Source organism: Sinocyclocheilus grahami, unplaced genomic scaffold (genome assembly GCF_001515645.1).
Source record: "Sinocyclocheilus grahami isolate Dianchi unplaced genomic scaffold, SAMN03320097.WGS_v1.1 scaffold1.1, whole genome shotgun sequence".
Lineage (NCBI taxonomy): Eukaryota > Metazoa > Chordata > Actinopteri > Cypriniformes > Cyprinidae > Sinocyclocheilus > Sinocyclocheilus grahami.
The window spans coordinates 924,480-941,835 of NW_015505180.1; the positions used below are offsets into that span (position 1 = coordinate 924,480).

Consider the following 17,356-nt stretch of genomic DNA (forward strand, 5'->3'; position numbering starts at 1 on the left):
TTTTGTCTCTCATAGTTGAGGTATACATATGATGAAAATTACAGGCCTCTCTCATCTTTTTAAGTGGGAGAACTTGCACAATTGGTGGCTGACTAAATACTTTTTTTCCCCACTGTATATAGCAAACAATAAGATACATTTTGAATAATGGATTAAAAAAAAACATTCAGGACCAATTCTCACCATTAACTATTAACTATGTACCGTTCTCACACACTTTAACAGCACGTCAAAAAATAAATAAAAAATGCTAGGAAGTGACTTTTCTGATGATTTTGTAAGTAAAGGAAACAGGAAATGCGATTTAGAAGATGAGCAGACTGAATAGTGGGTTATAGCTTCCTAATACTTCATAAAACCAGGCATTTGGTTGCACAGCAGTCACAATAAATAAAAAAATACCGTTATTTCACACCATGCTTTGTAAAAAAAAAATAAAACGCGTCACATTTGAGTCATTACCACAAAATGACCACTCAAGACAAAAATACAGAGGTGTAACATGCGCTGTGACATAACCAGCTTCACAAACCACATATGACTCATCTGATGTTTTTTAGAAACAGACTACACAACAAACCATGCATGGGAGCAACAGGTATTGCAATATTTGGAAGCGGTTTCATTGCTATTCCAGACCAGGTTTGCTGTTTACGGGCTCCTTTTTGAACGATTTGCTGCCTAAAGCATCAGTACCAATGCAGTAGCCCGAATAAGACCATGGAGAGTCTGATATATAAAAACTGTGCTTATCTGCCGTATCACAAAATCATTCACAAAGGCAGGGCATTTTGCCATCATAACCTATTTTTGAGTGTTATTCATCAAACATAACTCCCTACAGACTACGGCCGAGAACAACCCTCCCCGTCTCCCTCACAGATGATAAGTGGCATATTGTATGAAGGCAGTGTCCATTTTAAAAGGGAAAAATCATATTTTTTTAAAGATTTGCTGCAGACAATGTCCTTCTTCAGAGCATTAAAATGACAAAAAGCCCACTCAGTACAGCACAATTGCTATATTTTTCTTCTTCATATTCAGTAACATGTATATTTACAAAAATGCAAATGTATTTTTACACCTATTGTACTTCAATTTGATTTAACATCAAATTAATTTCAGGTCATGCAGAATTTACTTGGTTAAAAAAAACATACAGGTGTATTTCACCGTTTATTTTAAAATAAAAAAAATAAAGTCCAATGTGTGGAATTGTCCACAGTTGAAATAAGCAAAATCATTTTTATTTCTGAGTTTTACACTAATTATTCCATAACTGTGCATGAGGAGGAACAGTGGCATTCAGAGCAAAAAGAGCTCCAGAAAATGATATAAAAGTTTCTGTATACTTTTAGCTTTGCATTGAGCAAAATGTAGGCCATCTTAAACTACAAAGTCTTGGAAATGTAAATATTATCACAGAAGAAATGCTAGTTTTCCATATCAAATGGGTCAAGGCCTACATATACAGTACTAATATTCACTGGTAAACTCATCTGAAGCACTTCCAACAGTTATAAATCAAATAAACAAACAAACAAATAAACATAATAAAACATTAAACCTTTGAATATAACTTTGCAAGTGTGAGTATATCAAGGTCATTTCTTTAATGATCTAAAAGCTACTCTTGACCTACCTTTTGACTCTTTGCTGCTCCAGTGATGCATTGTGGGATATCGGTATCACAGAGTTCATGTTGTACTGTTGCACACGTCACACAATGTGCATTCAGTAAATATAGAAATTTAATTAGATTTTGACATTCTGGAGAAAATGTTAGTTCTGGATGGCCTGATTGACCAATCGAAAGCAAGTATTAATCAAATAATTTCTGTTTTCAAAGCTATTATTATTATTATTATTATTTTAACAAAATGTGGAAATGAATAGAACATGATCTTGTTTACAGGGAGATGCATGTATTGTATGCAACGCCAGCAGGGATAATATCACACATCTGGATCTGTGAAAACACAGTAACAGAAATAAAACTTCTCAAAACAATATTTTTATTTTCCACCTGCCATGTAGACAGTTTACTTTGTTTGCATGTCAAAGTAAAGCAAAGCGAAAATAAGCACTACAAAAGAATAACAAAAACAAAACAAAAAACTTGAAACAAAACATGAGTGACAAACAAAAAACAATGCAAAAAAACAAAAATGACAAAAACTAAAAACGAATACTTTGACATACAAACAAAAAGAAAAGAAAAAGCAACACAAAACAAAAACCTTATAATGTAAAATGAATCAGACAAAGACTGAGAGAACATTTAAAAAGCAATTTCAAGTCAAGAGCAATGACTTTGCTTCTATTCAACAAGTAAATAGCGCCAGACAGTCTGTCCCTCGTTTCTTCACGTGAGCTCCAAAACTGTAATGTAAGATCGGTTTGAAAAGCCAAACATCTCTCCATGACGATACTAAATAGTCTTAAAATCACCAGAGCTCCTCAGACACGTTTCACAAGAAAAGAATGGTAAGCACTCTAGTGTTTAATGCATCAGTCCTCACGCATGAAATGCTCCAAAAGCAGAGGGATTGTCAGGGTCAACAGCACATGCTAATCTGCCAGGGCCTTGGGTTTTAGCGTGTTAATGCACCATTTCCAAAACAGAAACAAGACACCGGTGACTGTTTGACAATGAGTTAGACTATAGTGAAATGGCACATCATTCAGCCACTCTTTCAGTTGGTGTTGATTTAAGGTAAGACGCAAGTTCCAACCAAACATCATCCAACCTGTGATTATGCAGAGAACAAATGGCATAAACAGTACACATGAAATCACCAATGGCAAGAGTAAAGGCTGAGATTTCAAGTGGAAGTGCATGTAAATACACAGCAATACCTGAATGTGCAAAAAAGGTATTTTTATTAATACAAAAGCAAACAAAAAACACAAAAACAAAAGAAAAACAACAAAAATCTAATCAAAAAAGCACAGCACAAAACAATCATGCACTTCCACTTTAATCTTGGCAATATCTGTGATTTATTTGTCCTGTTTATGTTATGTGTACAGTGCATGACTACACCATTGATGTTGTTGTTATTTTGGAGAATCATGACGTGTTATTTGTGCATGGAGCCACAGTATATTTCTGAGAATAATTCACACTTATACAGCCACTGAAATATTTTGCCTCCTCAATTTCTTAGACACTAGAAGGAAGGTCTGGAGAGCTTGAGTATTAAACATTTATGCTTACATTTCCTTCATAAGTGCAGATCCATGAACCAGAGCAACATTACAAGCTAAAAAAGGTCTTTATTACAAGAAACCTCACAAACTGTGGAACACTTTGCTGCTTTCATTGCAGAAGCACAAAAAAGACAGAGGCAGATCTTGTTCCTTACTTCCAAAAATAACCCCAATGAATTGTGTATCATAATGACGTCACCAGGTTCACAACATAATATCAGACAAGACTTCTACAAAATGACTTCCAGACAGATCTCAAATTGCGTCACCAAACTATGAAAGCACTGAGGTCAGCAAGCCCTCATTGGCCTCAGCATCAGCCACCCCCGTCCCCTTTCAACTCCAGCTACGGAGCAATTAAACAGGGCAGCCCTCCAGAAGAAGCATGCCAGAGACTCAGATAAGACCTGATTTACTGCCCAATAGATAAAAGGTAAGCCAGAGAACACGGAAATGTTATGTATTTGATTGATTAGGAGGAAAAGGTTAATGTCCTTGCATGACATAGTCAGGGGAGTCTGCAGTGACCACTAGTGAAAAATAACCATAATGATATTAATTACAAATTATATATATATAATTTTCAAATTTAATACAAATGTTTAATTATATGATGAGCATATCAATGCGCATGCATTTTAGAGTATTTCACACATTTGATTATATACGAGTTTTTTGAATTCTGCATTTTTGAATATCTCTATTTACATTTTTCATTAAATATTTCAGATTTATTTAACATTTATTTATATATTTTTTTAATTTTAAGATTATTTTCAGATTTAAATTAGATTAGGAACCCCAGATTTTCACTGTGGTCTCAGTCTGTAACCCTGCTACAATCCATCAAAAACACACCGAGACACACTGACCATGAATGGTATTCTGAGTCCTCAACCACCTGCCAACAGAATGTAAGGCAGGAGTGAGAACAATCAGCAGAGAATCTGGCATCAGCATCGAGCAAACATGAAAAGATGAGGTGCTGCAAATTGCAAAAATTGAGCCAAGTATTCAACCGGGTAATTGCTGGCAGTTTCAGAAATTAGATGTTGTTGCATCAGCCGCAACTGAGTGAGCCAAACACCAGTTTCGAAAACTTGGTTCCCTAAATGGACTCTACCTCACAGCCTGTTTAGCGTGCAGTGATGATAAAGGCCAAAATGAAGGTGAAAACAACATGAATTTCTTATTCAATATAATATCACAGGAGTCTAAACATAGTCAGGGTCAATGCTCTCATCACCACCTGCATTCGGTGGCCTACTTTAATAAATTACAAAAAAGCAGTGTGCGGCCACCATGTGGTCAACGGATCTTTCAAATTTCATACATGTATAATAACTTTACTACAGAAATGTCTGACTTTAACATGACCTGGAAATCAGTTTTCATGCTCCCATATATTTCCAGGAGTTGACCGTGGGAAACAAGATAATAACTATAAACATTAATTAACAAATATAACCCTAAGAAATACTTAAATATACCTGTCTTCCGATTATAACCTACTACTACTGATGTTACAACCTATTCCCTCTAACAGACTTAAATTCCTCATTTACAAACCAAGTCTAGCATTGGACTAAATGCATGCGGGACTTGAGCGATCAGCAATATTCCAGAAGAGGTCAGTGTTGACCAGAGCATGAACAGTTAAAATTGTTGAAGTTATAGGCTTAATAGAGCTTGTTTAGAGTAAATCACTGAGCTTTTACTAATTTACATGCAAAATATAATATTAACCAGAGTTAGTAACAATTACACCCCTAAATGGATCTAACAGTAAAAGGTCATTTCTTTAATGATCTAAAAGCTACTCTTGACCTACCTTTTGACTCTTTGCTGCTCCAGTGATGCATTGTGGGATATCGGTATCACAGAGTTCATGTTGTACTGTTGCACACGTCACACAATGTGCATTCAGTAAATATAGAAATTTAATTAGATTTTGACATTCTGGAGAAAATGTTAGTTCTGGATGGCCTGATTGACCAATCGAAAGCAAGTATTAATCAAATAATTTCTGTTTTCAAAGCTATTATTATTATTATTATTATTTTAACAAAATGTGGAAATGAATAGAACATGATCTTGTTTACAGGGAGATGCATGTATTGTATGCAACGCCAGCAGGGATAATATCACACATCTGGATCTGTGAAAACACAGTAACAGAAATAAAACTTCTCAAAACAATATTTTTATTTTCCACCTGCCATGTAGACAGTTTACTTTGTTTGCATGTCAAAGTAAAGCAAAGCGAAAATAAGCACTACAAAAGAATAACAAAAACAAAACGAAAAACTTGAAACAAAACATGAGTGACAAACAAAAAACAATGCAAAAAAACAAAAATGACAAAAACTAAAAACGAATACTTTGACATACAAACAAAAAGAAAAGAAAAAGCAACACAAAACAAAAACCTTATAATGTAAAATGAATCAGACAAAGACTGAGAGAACATTTAAAAAGCAATTTCAAGTCAAGAGCAATGACTTTGCTTCTATTCAACAAGTAAATAGCGCCAGACAGTCTGTCCCTCGTTTCTTCACGTGAGCTCCAAAACTGTAATGTAAGATCGGTTTGAAAAGCCAAACATCTCTCCATGACGATACTAAATAGTCTTAAAATCACCAGAGCTCCTCAGACACGTTTCACAAGAAAAGAATGGTAAGCACTCTAGTGTTTAATGCATCAGTCCTCACGCATGAAATGCTCCAAAAGCAGAGGGATTGTCAGGGTCAACAGCACATGCTAATCTGCCAGGGCCTTGGGTTTTAGCGTGTTAATGCACCATTTCCAAAACAGAAACAAGACACCGGTGACTGTTTGACAATGAGTTAGACTATAGTGAAATGGCACATCATTCAGCCACTCTTTCAGTTGGTGTTGATTTAAGGTAAGATGCAAGTTCCAACCGAACAACAACAAACAGCATAAACCGCACAAATAAATCACCAATGGCAAGAGTAAAGGCTGAGATTTCAAGTGGAAGTGCATGTAAATACACAGCAATACCTGAATGTGCAAAAAAGGTATTTTTATTAATACAAAAGCAAACAAAAAACACAAAAACAAAAGAAAAACAACAAAAATCTAATCAAAAAAGCACAGCACAAAACAATCATGCACTTCCACTTTAATCTTGGCAATATCTGTGATTTATTTGTCCTGTTTATGTTATGTGTACAGTGCATGACTACACCATTGATGTTGTTGTTATTTTGGAGAATCATGACGTGTTATTTGTGCATGGAGCCACAGTATATTTCTGAGAATAATTCACACTTATACAGCCACTGAAATATTTTGCCTCCTCAATTTCTTAGACACTAGAAGGAAGGTCTGGAGAGCTTGAATATTAAACATTTATGATTACATTTCCTTCATAAGTGCAGATCCATGAACCAGAGCAACATTACAAGCTAAAAAGGTCTTTATTACAAGAAACCTCACAAACTGTGGAACACTTTGCTGCTTTCATTGCAGAAGCACAAAAAAGACAGAGGCAGATCTTGTTCCTTACTTCCAAAAATAACCCCAATGAATTGTGTATCATAATGACGTCACCAGGTTCACAACATAATATCAGACAAGACTTCTACAAAATGACTTCCAGACAGATCTCAAATTGCGTCACCAAACTATGAAAGCACTGAGGTCAGCAAGCCCTCATTGGCCTCAGCATCAGCCACCCCCGTCCCCTTTCAACTCCAGCTACGGAGCAATTAAACAGGGCAGCCCTCCAGAAGAAGCATGCCAGAGACTCAGATAAGACCTGATTTACTGCCCAATAGATAAAAGGTAAGCCAGAGAACACGGAAATGTTATGTATTTGATTGATTAGGAGGAAAAGGTTAATGTCCTTGCATGACATAGTCAGGGGAGTCTGCAGTGACCACTAGTGAAAAATAACCATAATGATATTAATTACAAATTATATATATATAATTTTCAAATTTAATACAAATGTTTAATTATATGATGAGCATATCAATGCGCATGCATTTTAGAGTATTTCACACATTTGATTATATACGAGTTTTTTGAATTCTGCATTTTTGAATATCTCTATTTACATTTTTCATTAAATATTTCAGATTTATTTAACATTTATTTATATATTTTTTTAATTTTAAGATTATTTTCAGATTTAAATTAGATTAGGAACCCCAGATTTTCACTGTGGTCTCAGTCTGTAACCCTGCTACAATCCATCAAAAACACACCGAGACACACTGACCATGAATGGTATTCTGAGTCCTCAACCACCTGCCAACAGAATGTAAGGCAGGAGTGAGAACAATCAGCAGAGAATCTGGCATCAGCATCGAGCAAACATGAAAAGATGAGGTGCTGCAAATTGCAAAAATTGAGCCAAGTATTCAACCGGGTAATTGCTGGCAGTTTCAGAAATTAGATGTTGTTGCATCAGCCGCAACTGAGTGAGCCAAACACCAGTTTCGAAAACTTGGTTCCCTAAATGGACTCTACCTCACAGCCTGTTTAGCGTGCAGTGATGATAAAGGCCAAAATGAAGGTGAAAACAACATGAATTTCTTATTCAATATAATATCACAGGAGTCTAAACATAGTCAGGGTCAATGCTCTCATCACCACCTGCATTCGGTGGCCTACTTTAATAAATTACAAAAAAGCAGTGTGCGGCCACCATGTGGTCAACGGATCTTTCAAATTTCATACATGTATAATAACTTTACTACAGAAATGTCTGACTTTAACATGACCTGGAAATCAGTTTTCATGCTCCCATATATTTCCAGGAGTTGACCGTGGGAAACAAGATAATAACTATAAACATTAATTAACAAATATAACCCTAAGAAATACTTAAATATACCTGTCTTCCGATTATAACCTACTACTACTGATGTTACAACCTATTCCCTCTAACAGACTTAAATTCCTCATTTACAAACCAAGTCTAGCATTGGACTAAATGCATGCGGGACTTGAGCGATCAGCAATATTCCAGAAGAGGTCAGTGTTGACCAGAGCATGAACAGTTAAAATTGTTGAAGTTATAGGCTTAATAGAGCTTGTTTAGAGTAAATCACTGAGCTTTTACTAATTTACATGCAAAATATAATATTAACCAGAGTTAGTAACAATTACACCCCTAAATGGATCTAACAGTAAAAGTTTAATCAACACAAGCAGACAAAAAAATAGAAATATTTGCATTAAGTATTGAGAGTTTAATTAAAACAGCATGCAATATATATAAAAGCAGGTTTTCCCTTTTGTTCCAGTGTATAACAGAGCAAAATCTCATGCAAACCAAAAAATCTTATTGCACCTAATTTTTTCATATTAAAAATGTGATAAATGGTAATTTTTGGTTCTGCACTATAGTGATATATATTCAGAGTCTGTGACTGAATAAATATTCGGTTATTATACATGATGCTTTTATGTCTGTGTATTTTTTGTTAGTTTTTGGCCATTACCAGTGATAACCAAGTAATTCGCCATTGAATTAAACTTTAAATAGTAAGACATCTCAGTATAAAAATCTTTAAAATGTGAACATTAAACATGCTTAAAAGCAATAAGCCTGCATTGCACCATATTCTTCGGCATATGGTAAAAAATGCAGCAGTATATAGTTGATGTACATTGCATTCATCCTAAATCACCTCTGCTCCTTCCGTCAGTGGGCAGATCTTTCAGCTCTTCACAGTATGACGCAGCTTGATCCAGAAGACTCCTGTGGTCTGCATTAACAATGTGTGCAGTATTATGCTTTTCAAATTTCCATTGCAGGTACATGTTTTATATATACACAACATAAAAAGACCTTTCTTCAGACCATCAAAAAAATCGTCACAGAAGCTCTGTATTACAAGTACTGGGCAAATAATGTACTGGTTAAGATAATAGAGATGGTACAGTATTGTTATATCAGAGTCTGATAGCATGAAATGATGCAGTAAAACTACCTTGCAGCAGGAGCTTCATTGGGCTTCAGCCTCTTGGTGGTGCTGTGGCTGCTCTCCCCTGTTAAAGGGATGGAACTGCTGCTATGACCCTCACTGTGTTCCCAAACCTCTTCATCCAACATCTGCATTAGAGAAACCACAAATGTTTATGTGCATGTAATGTCAAAACATATACAGTATAAATGAATATACATATCAATTGTTAATTAAATCAATTAATTAAATTGTTATAAATCAGATTAACAATGAAAAATACTTTTTGTAATGAATTTATTTTATTTACACTATACAATTTCAAAATTTTGCTTATATATTTCTTATTTAACAAAAATTATTTTTCTAATCCCAAAAAAATCTTTTTTTTTCATATTTAAATTCTTGAAAATTCTATCATCATTTACTCGGCTTCAAGTTGTTTTAAACCTGTATGCGTTTTTTTCTTTTGTTGAGCACAAAATTTTTTTTTTAATTAAAATAAAATAAATATTTGGAAGAATGCTGGTATTAAACCAGTTAACGGTAGCCATTGACTTTCATAAAAATAAAATGTTTTAGGATTTCAAACATATATAAATAAATATTAAATTACATATGAATAAATTAGAAAAATACATAAATATTACTAAATTATAAAATGAATGGTCTCAGACTTAAGAACACCCTATACATAATCTAATTAATAACATTAGTTACTAAGAATTTGAACATTCATTTTAACAAACCGTGAAACAACAACCGACCATGGTCCGTCATCTGCGATTATGAACGCGATATTGCCTAGCTTGTCAGTGAACTGCGGCTCTGTGTAGTAAATGCGGCACACACACATAGCATACCCCCTCATACAGTAGTAATCACCTCTGACCTCAGCTACCACAACCGGTCCAGCTCGGTCTCTAATTGTGCTCCCCTGGGCCTGTAGGTTGGGCAGAAGGCCACATGTGAGGAGCTCCCCACTATGAAGATGGCACGAGGTGACAGTTTGTCCCTCCCAATCACTCAAACAGTGCTAAACTAATTAGCCTAGCCTTGAGAGTTGGGACTGTCCCCTGTGACGAGCTCGCCCCATGTCAACCATCGCCCTGCCCTCAGGTCCTGTGAGAGAGTAAAGGGCACTGATGTTATGCTAACACTGACTGCAGCGTAAAAGGCTGATGGTTATGAGCTGTGTTGATGTTTTAACTTCACAACCTGACTGGATTGACATGTTAGGGCTGGTAACCTAAAACGTTTTTTTTTTTTTTAGGGGCTGAATTTTGAGTATCCCTGTGTGGACAGATATACTCACCCAATAGCCAGGCAGAGGCTACGGAACCAATCATTAATGTCCACCTGATCATCGGACATTAGAAGTAGTTTGGCCCTGGCGAAGGTCAACTAGAAGAGACAAAATATTCAGTTGGAGGAATAGACAGAGTTTATGTGTGACAGAAACTGGTGAAGGACACTGAAAAGCAGTGATTTTGGTGGTATCTTTTTTCGACTGATCAAAAATTTGTCTCTTAGGCATAAGGCTCAATGAAAGAAGCTTGTATCGTATATTCATTCATTCATTCAGAAATGCATTAAAAATGCAATAAACCTCTTCTATGATGACCATGCAAAAAAAATAATTTCTTGATAAACTCACGTTTTCTGGGGGGCACAATTTTTTAACAGACTTTTTTTTTAATGATTAAAACATGTACACTCAGATATATTTAAGGTGTAATGAAAAATTACTTTATACTAAAACTTCTCTCAAAAATTTTAAAAATGGTCTTTCAAAGGCATATGAAACCAACATATATGTTGTTGTGCACATAATTCCAATGGATCACTAGAGGGCGTCCATTAACTAGTTTGTTAGCACTGCCTCCAGTGTTTACATGAACCAAGGTCTCAAACATTTATGTATCTTACGATTCACAGTACTGACTTCACAGTTCTTCAGGCATATAGCCTACAGACGTAAGGGACGAACAGCCACAATTAGGCATTTTTTTTAAAGACTTAACTGGCCTTAAGATGAATTTTAGCGCTCAACACTGAAGGTGAGACAACACTAATCCACCTCACAAAACATTAAAGAACACGGTCAATAGCATTAGCAGATAACGTGAAGTGTTTAATGATTTGATTATCAATCTGATGCAAAATAGGTCATCTTGCACGAAAACGAGAACTGTGAAGGAGTTGCAGAGGAAGTAACACGTTCTCCACTCGAGCCCAAAGGCGCACAGATGTGCCAGTTGATACACAGAGCCGCAGTTCACTGACAAGCTAGGCAATATCGCGTTCATAATCGAATGCGATTCATCTGCGATTATGAACGCGATATTGCCTAGCTTGTCAGTGAACTGCGGCTCTGTGTAGTAAATGCGGCACACACACATAGCATACCCCCTCATACAGTAGTAATCACCTCTGACCTCAGCTACCACAACCGGTCCAGCTCGGTCTCTAATTGTGCTCCCCTGGGCCTGTAGGTTGGGCAGAAGGCCACATGTGAGGAGCTCCCCACTATGAAGATGGCACGAGGTGACAGTTTGTCCCTCCCAATCACTCAAACAGTGCTAAACTAATTAGCCTAGCCTTGAGAGTTGGGACTGTCCCCTGTGACGAGCTCGCCCCATGTCAACCATCGCCCTGCCCTCAGGTCCTGTGAGAGAGTAAAGGGCACTGATGTTATGCTAACACTGACTGCAGCGTAAAAGGCTGATGGTTATGAGCTGTGTTGATGTTTTAACTTCACAACCTGACTGGATTGACATGTTAGGGCTGGTAACCTAAAACGTTTTTTTTTTTTTTAGGGGCTGAATTTTGAGTATCCCTGTGTGGACAGATATACTCACCCAATAGCCAGGCAGAGGCTACGGAACCAATCATTAATGTCCACCTGATCATCGGACATTAGAAGTAGTTTGGCCCTGGCGAAGGTCAACTAGAAGAGACAAAATATTCAGTTGGAGGAATAGACAGAGTTTATGTGTGACAGAAACTGGTGAAGGACACTGAAAAGCAGTGATTTTGGTGGTATCTTTTTTCGACTGATCAAAAATTTGTCTCTTAGGCATAAGGCTCAATGAAAGAAGCTTGTATCGTATATTCATTCATTCATTCAGAAATGCATTAAAAATGCAATAAACCTCTTCTATGATGACCATGCAAAAAAAATAATTTCTTGATAAACTCACGTTTTCTGGGGGGCACAATTTTTTAACAGACTTTTTTTTTAATGATTAAAACATGTACACTCAGATATATTTAAGGTGTAATGAAAAATTACTTTATACTAAAACTTCTCTCAAAAATTTTAAAAATGGTCTTTCAAAGGCATATGAAACCAACATATATGTTGTTGTGCACATAATTCCAATGGATCACTAGAGGGCGTCCATGAACTAGTTTGTTAGCACTGCCTCCAGTGTTTACATGAACCAAGGTCTCAAACATTTATGTATCTTACGATTCACAGTACTGACTTCACAGTTCTTCAGGCATATAGCCTACAGACGTAAGGGAAGAACAGCCACAATTAGGCATTTTTTTTAAAGACTTAACTGGCCTTAAGATGAATTTTAGCGCTCAACACTGAAGGTGAGACAACACTAATCCACCTCACAAAACATTAAAGAACACGGTCAATAGCATTAGCAGATAACGTGAAGTGTTTAATGATTTGATTATCAATCTGATGCAAAATAGGTCATCTTGCACGAAAACGAGAACTGTGAAGGAGTTGCAGAGGAAGTAACACGTTCTCCACTCGAGCCCAAAGGCGCACAGATGTGCCAGTTGATGCTCTCAGCTGCTAATTTGGCAATGATCTGCACTTCGAGGACAAGTTTTCTGAGCTCGGCCCACATTCTCCGCCTCCTGTCAGATGGCTCATCCTTGAGTCAACAGCAATTACCATCACTCATCCGCACTGAGGAGACTTTACTGCTAGATTACACATGTCAAACAAGACAACGGGAACCATCCAACCCCAAACAAAGGCAGAGGCTTTATCTTCAGAATAATTACAACGGGGACCCATTAGTGGATTATAATTGGGGCCTTGAAAATATTAAATGACCTTTCACATTTACCTGAGGCTGCCGGAGTGGAGGAAACGGCAGCAGTTACCGACAGCATATCAATAATCAGGCCTAATCTTTATTACGACTGGAGACGGAATTGTAATGATGAGCGGAGCCAGGTCTTTAATGGACACCTGGTAAAAAGTAATGACACTCCGGTTATATTTTAAGGAGGCGGGGGGGCTGGCGCGCTTGTTTCTCATTAGGTATTAAATAGATTAAGATTTCAAATGTACCATCATCAAAAGTATTATCTAATTACCGAGTTCAGTGAGCGAGGCAAAGCGGAGCACAATATTAGTGGTCCGCCGCATGGGGAGACGGGTGGCCTGATTTATGCACAAATAGATTCCACTTCTATTGCGATGCGGTAATTAGGGATTTGTCAGGAAATCTGACCCTCTTAGGTAGAAATTACTTTGTATAATACGAACGGCAGAGCACGGAGCCTCTTCGATGCACATAATTTCACTTGATTATTTATACATCAAAGGGAATCAGTCATGGATGCAGAATAATATTCAAGGAGGTGGAGGAAGAAAGACGGAGAGCCGCGAGAGGAAGATGGAGAGACGAAAAGGGAGGGGGATGCAAAGATGGGAAATGCGAGAGAAAAAGAAAAGGAGGGAAGAAATTATCCATATACAAACATTCTCTCATCTAGACAAATGGATAGAGGAGAGGGAACCAAAATTTTCATAGCGCATTTTCCTCTTCTACTACTACTTTCAAACTTTGCATATAGATTGCAATGGCATTTCCTGCTGTCAAATTTAATTTTGCTTTAATTCTTCACAGCCTGGCTGGGGAGGGGCCAGAGAGTGCTGACAGCCTCTTTCCCCTTCGGTCCAGGTGGGAGGCGGGTGGAACCGGGATCAATAATGTGTCCTTATGAGAAATTACACCTAATGCTATTGAGTATGCATTTGAGGCCTCTGTGGGATAACAGGCTAATGAAATGCCATTTCTAGCCATTAGATAATAAGCAGCCACGGCCGCGGCCCAGGCGGAGGAGAGGAGAGGAGTGTGGAGCGCTGACAGGGTTTCGGGAAGATGCATTCAGCGGCCGAGCGGAAGAGATGGATCCGTGATGGAGTGAAGCAAGCACCTTCCCACAGTTCTTTAGAGCGGGTGGCTTTTTTAGGTCTATTCCACATGCCAAAAAAGCATAACCCGCGACATGATAGTGTAGTAGTTTCTGGGAGCACTAGTGTAATCGGCCTTAAACGTCATGAAACGACGCTAAACATCAAAGGGCCAAATTGCCCAACAATTCTCAAGTATTATACTGTACACTACACATTTGTGTTGCATTTATGTAGTTAATGAGAACATCATAAATAATTGTATATTAGTTTGTTAGTTCTCAGATTCATGATATTTTATAACCAAAATAAGAGAACAAAAGGTTCAAGGAAAACCTATCTCTGTATACTGATCAGATTAGGCACTTAAACCAAATCGTATCAAATAAACGCCTTTGCGGTGTACGATACATTCGTCTGAATGTTCCATGAGTGCGGAGATCGTTTAGACATAATTTGTCACACAGCAGCAGCACAGAGACCTGGAAAGAGATCAAGCCATGTGGAGACATTAAAACTTGAAGCCTTATGAGGAAACTCGAGTAATTAGTGCAAGGAGGACAATGATAAATTGATAATTTTTGGTAACTTGCAGATCAAGGCATTCTGAGAACAATAAGTGTGGGGAGGGAACATACGGTTCAAATATATTTGATGGATTTGAAGAGTGCCTATGAGGAATTTTAATGGATAAACGTGTTACTCCACAGACCGACATTTTGCCCAAAGGAAAAACATTGGGCTCGTGAGAATACATTGATCCACCAATGAAAATGTAATGCATTGATTACATATCTAAAAATCAATTATAATTATTCCACTAAGATCCAATGTATTGTGCATTCAATCATTTTCAGTTCACCCAAATCCCCAGTTTACATCTGGCGTGGACGCATTTAATGAAGCAGGAGATAAAATTTGAGTATTTTTACTAAAATGCTTTTTTCCCCCCTTTTCCTATGCGTCAAAATGCAGAGACAATCACAAGTATGCCAATAGTAAGCTGATTTCCAAGAAAAGTGTGAACACTGTCATAAGATTAATTTCACACCATTACATCAACACGCCATCGACTCAGTAGTGTAGGTTTGTCCTGTTTGTCCAGTAGTCAACGTTTATTTTTTAGATTACTTTTAGTACAGTTAGTGGTTCAGGAATACCACAATTCACCTTTATGAACATCCTTGAAAATAAACATAAATCATACCAAAATATGTGAACTGAATTATGAACAAGATTCAGATTTTAATAGAATAAATCCATCTGACTTATAAACATAGCAAACTGCATCCAATTGTTTTAACTTACACTAATAAGGCCTCCCTGGCTTTTGGTGTGGCCGAAGACTTTGTCCACTGTGCACTCCTTTAATGGGTAGATTCGCTGGCAGGCAAACTTATCCCCATTGATAGGATGTATGGGACTGCATGGTTTGGCCTGGAGCAGGATGTCAGAGAACAGGTAAAACATCTTGGGTTTTGCCTCCGTGCCTTTAGGGGGCACTGTCTTCAGCCAGCCTTCCCGAATGTACCACCTCCCTACGACGAGAAGAGATAACAGGGAAATGGTTGAAGGACTTACCTATTGTCTACGTTAAAAAGTCAATTTCAAGCAGAGAATAAAAAGCAGAAGGTTTACATGACTTGACACGGAAAAGAGACAACCAATCTCCCTTCTCAGTGATTGGCAGTTGCATGATGGAAACTAAATTAGATGCTGACATTTGGATAGATAAGATGAAATTTCATTCCTGCTACTGATTCCTTAATTGCCCCAGTGAACCTTGTGATTGCAGCTCTGGCGATATCAAGAGCGCGGAGCTCAAAATGGATGCTCTGAGCGACAGACAAGCACTCTATGATTAGCAGAGAGGTCAAGCCTGGGTCAAACTGCTTTTTAAAAATGCCACAGGTTTAATATGAGGCAACAACGAAGACATTCTGTGATACTCCCAGGCGACATGTGCAGATTGGATTTAATGGTTTCTTTGGCTTCTTTAAATTGGTAACATGGCTTTACATGGTCAAGTTCTCTCTGGATCATGCAGGATAGTCATTCCTGATTATTTCAGTTACACATCCACAATGCTAACAAGTGTACAAACTCAATAACAAGACACCAAGTGCCAAAAAACATCAAGCAGTCCACAGGTAAAATGGTGAAGAACCCCCGCTTCTGTTTAATGTGAAACTGTATGCTTCTTCCTCAAATACCCGTCCCTGGTTTGGACTGACATATCCAAGGAAAGCTTCATCGGCTCAGTTCAAAGAGCAGGAACTTGGAGATCCCCCTCTTCATGTTGAACGCTTTCAACTTTCCGTCAAAGAGCACCTCTGCCCAGCTACAAAGGACCTAGTGGTTTGCAGGGTGCTAAAGGTTGCACTACAAAGCGGCCAGGGTCCTCCTGATGTGACCAAGCCAAAGACCCGGAGACACATAAAAGCACTTCTTGATTTGAAAGTGATGGAACGGCAAGTCAGATCATTGTTAATTTTGAGAAGGCTTTGTTGGATAGGTTACCCTTTCATGTCAGTTAAAAGGGGATTCAGGTGTTCATCTAAAGTATTCAAAGCCCAGGAGCTCTCTTTAAAGTTGTGGTCTGATTCAGGTTACTCAATTGTACGAACAATTGTGACTTTAAGGCCGAAACTTACTCTATGTAGGTACATGAATGCAGGCAATCGCACCAATGCGTGCTCGACAATCACACAATGCTGGATTCATTGCCGCAAGTAGGAGTCAATGGTCTTCTATGGTTATGGTGCATTCACGTCATGTTGGAATTACTGTAATTACGGGATGTACAGTCTGAACATTCCCAGTCTACAAGTTGTAATTTCAAGTTCTATGTGGACATGTGAGTCCTTTATCCAAGTCAGAATCCTGTAATTATAGTAATTGGTCCGTTTTCTCTTTTGGGCCAACAACTTATGGCAGAGCAATGCAAGATACCTGAACAATAACACATCTGGATTAATGGCACAGATATTTGAATGTAACTTTATTGCCCTCTTGAGTAGGGGGG

At 37.6% G+C, this 17,356-nt stretch overlaps 1 protein-coding gene and 1 long non-coding RNA gene across 3 annotated transcripts in view; both read right to left on the reverse strand.

Annotated features, from left to right (window-relative positions):
* Positions 1-8,458: 8,458 nt before the first annotated feature.
* Positions 8,459-9,932, reverse strand: LOC107594382 (uncharacterized). 2 transcript variants are annotated; one of them, XR_001610166.1, is made up of 3 exons: positions 9,905-9,932; positions 9,183-9,304; positions 8,459-8,957 (listed from the first exon to the last, which is right to left on the reverse strand). It is a non-coding gene; the product is annotated as an uncharacterized lncRNA (long non-coding RNA). The 2 variants fall into 2 exon arrangements; XR_001610170.1 differs by having other exon boundaries at positions 9,889-9,913.
* A 1,622-nt stretch (positions 9,933-11,554) lies between these two features.
* The window catches only part of LOC107594465 (rho guanine nucleotide exchange factor 39-like), a 15,668-nt gene continuing 9,866 nt past the window's right edge, over positions 11,555-17,356 (reverse strand). Inside the window, exons 4-6 of the mRNA XM_016284561.1 lie at positions 15,640-15,869; positions 12,017-12,105; positions 11,555-11,823 (exon numbers count right to left, since the gene is read on the reverse strand). Of these exons, the coding sequence (XP_016140047.1) occupies positions 11,817-11,823; positions 12,017-12,105; positions 15,640-15,869 (326 nt within the window). The 3' untranslated portion in view covers positions 11,555-11,816. The remainder of the gene's footprint in view (positions 11,824-12,016; positions 12,106-15,639; positions 15,870-17,356) is intronic.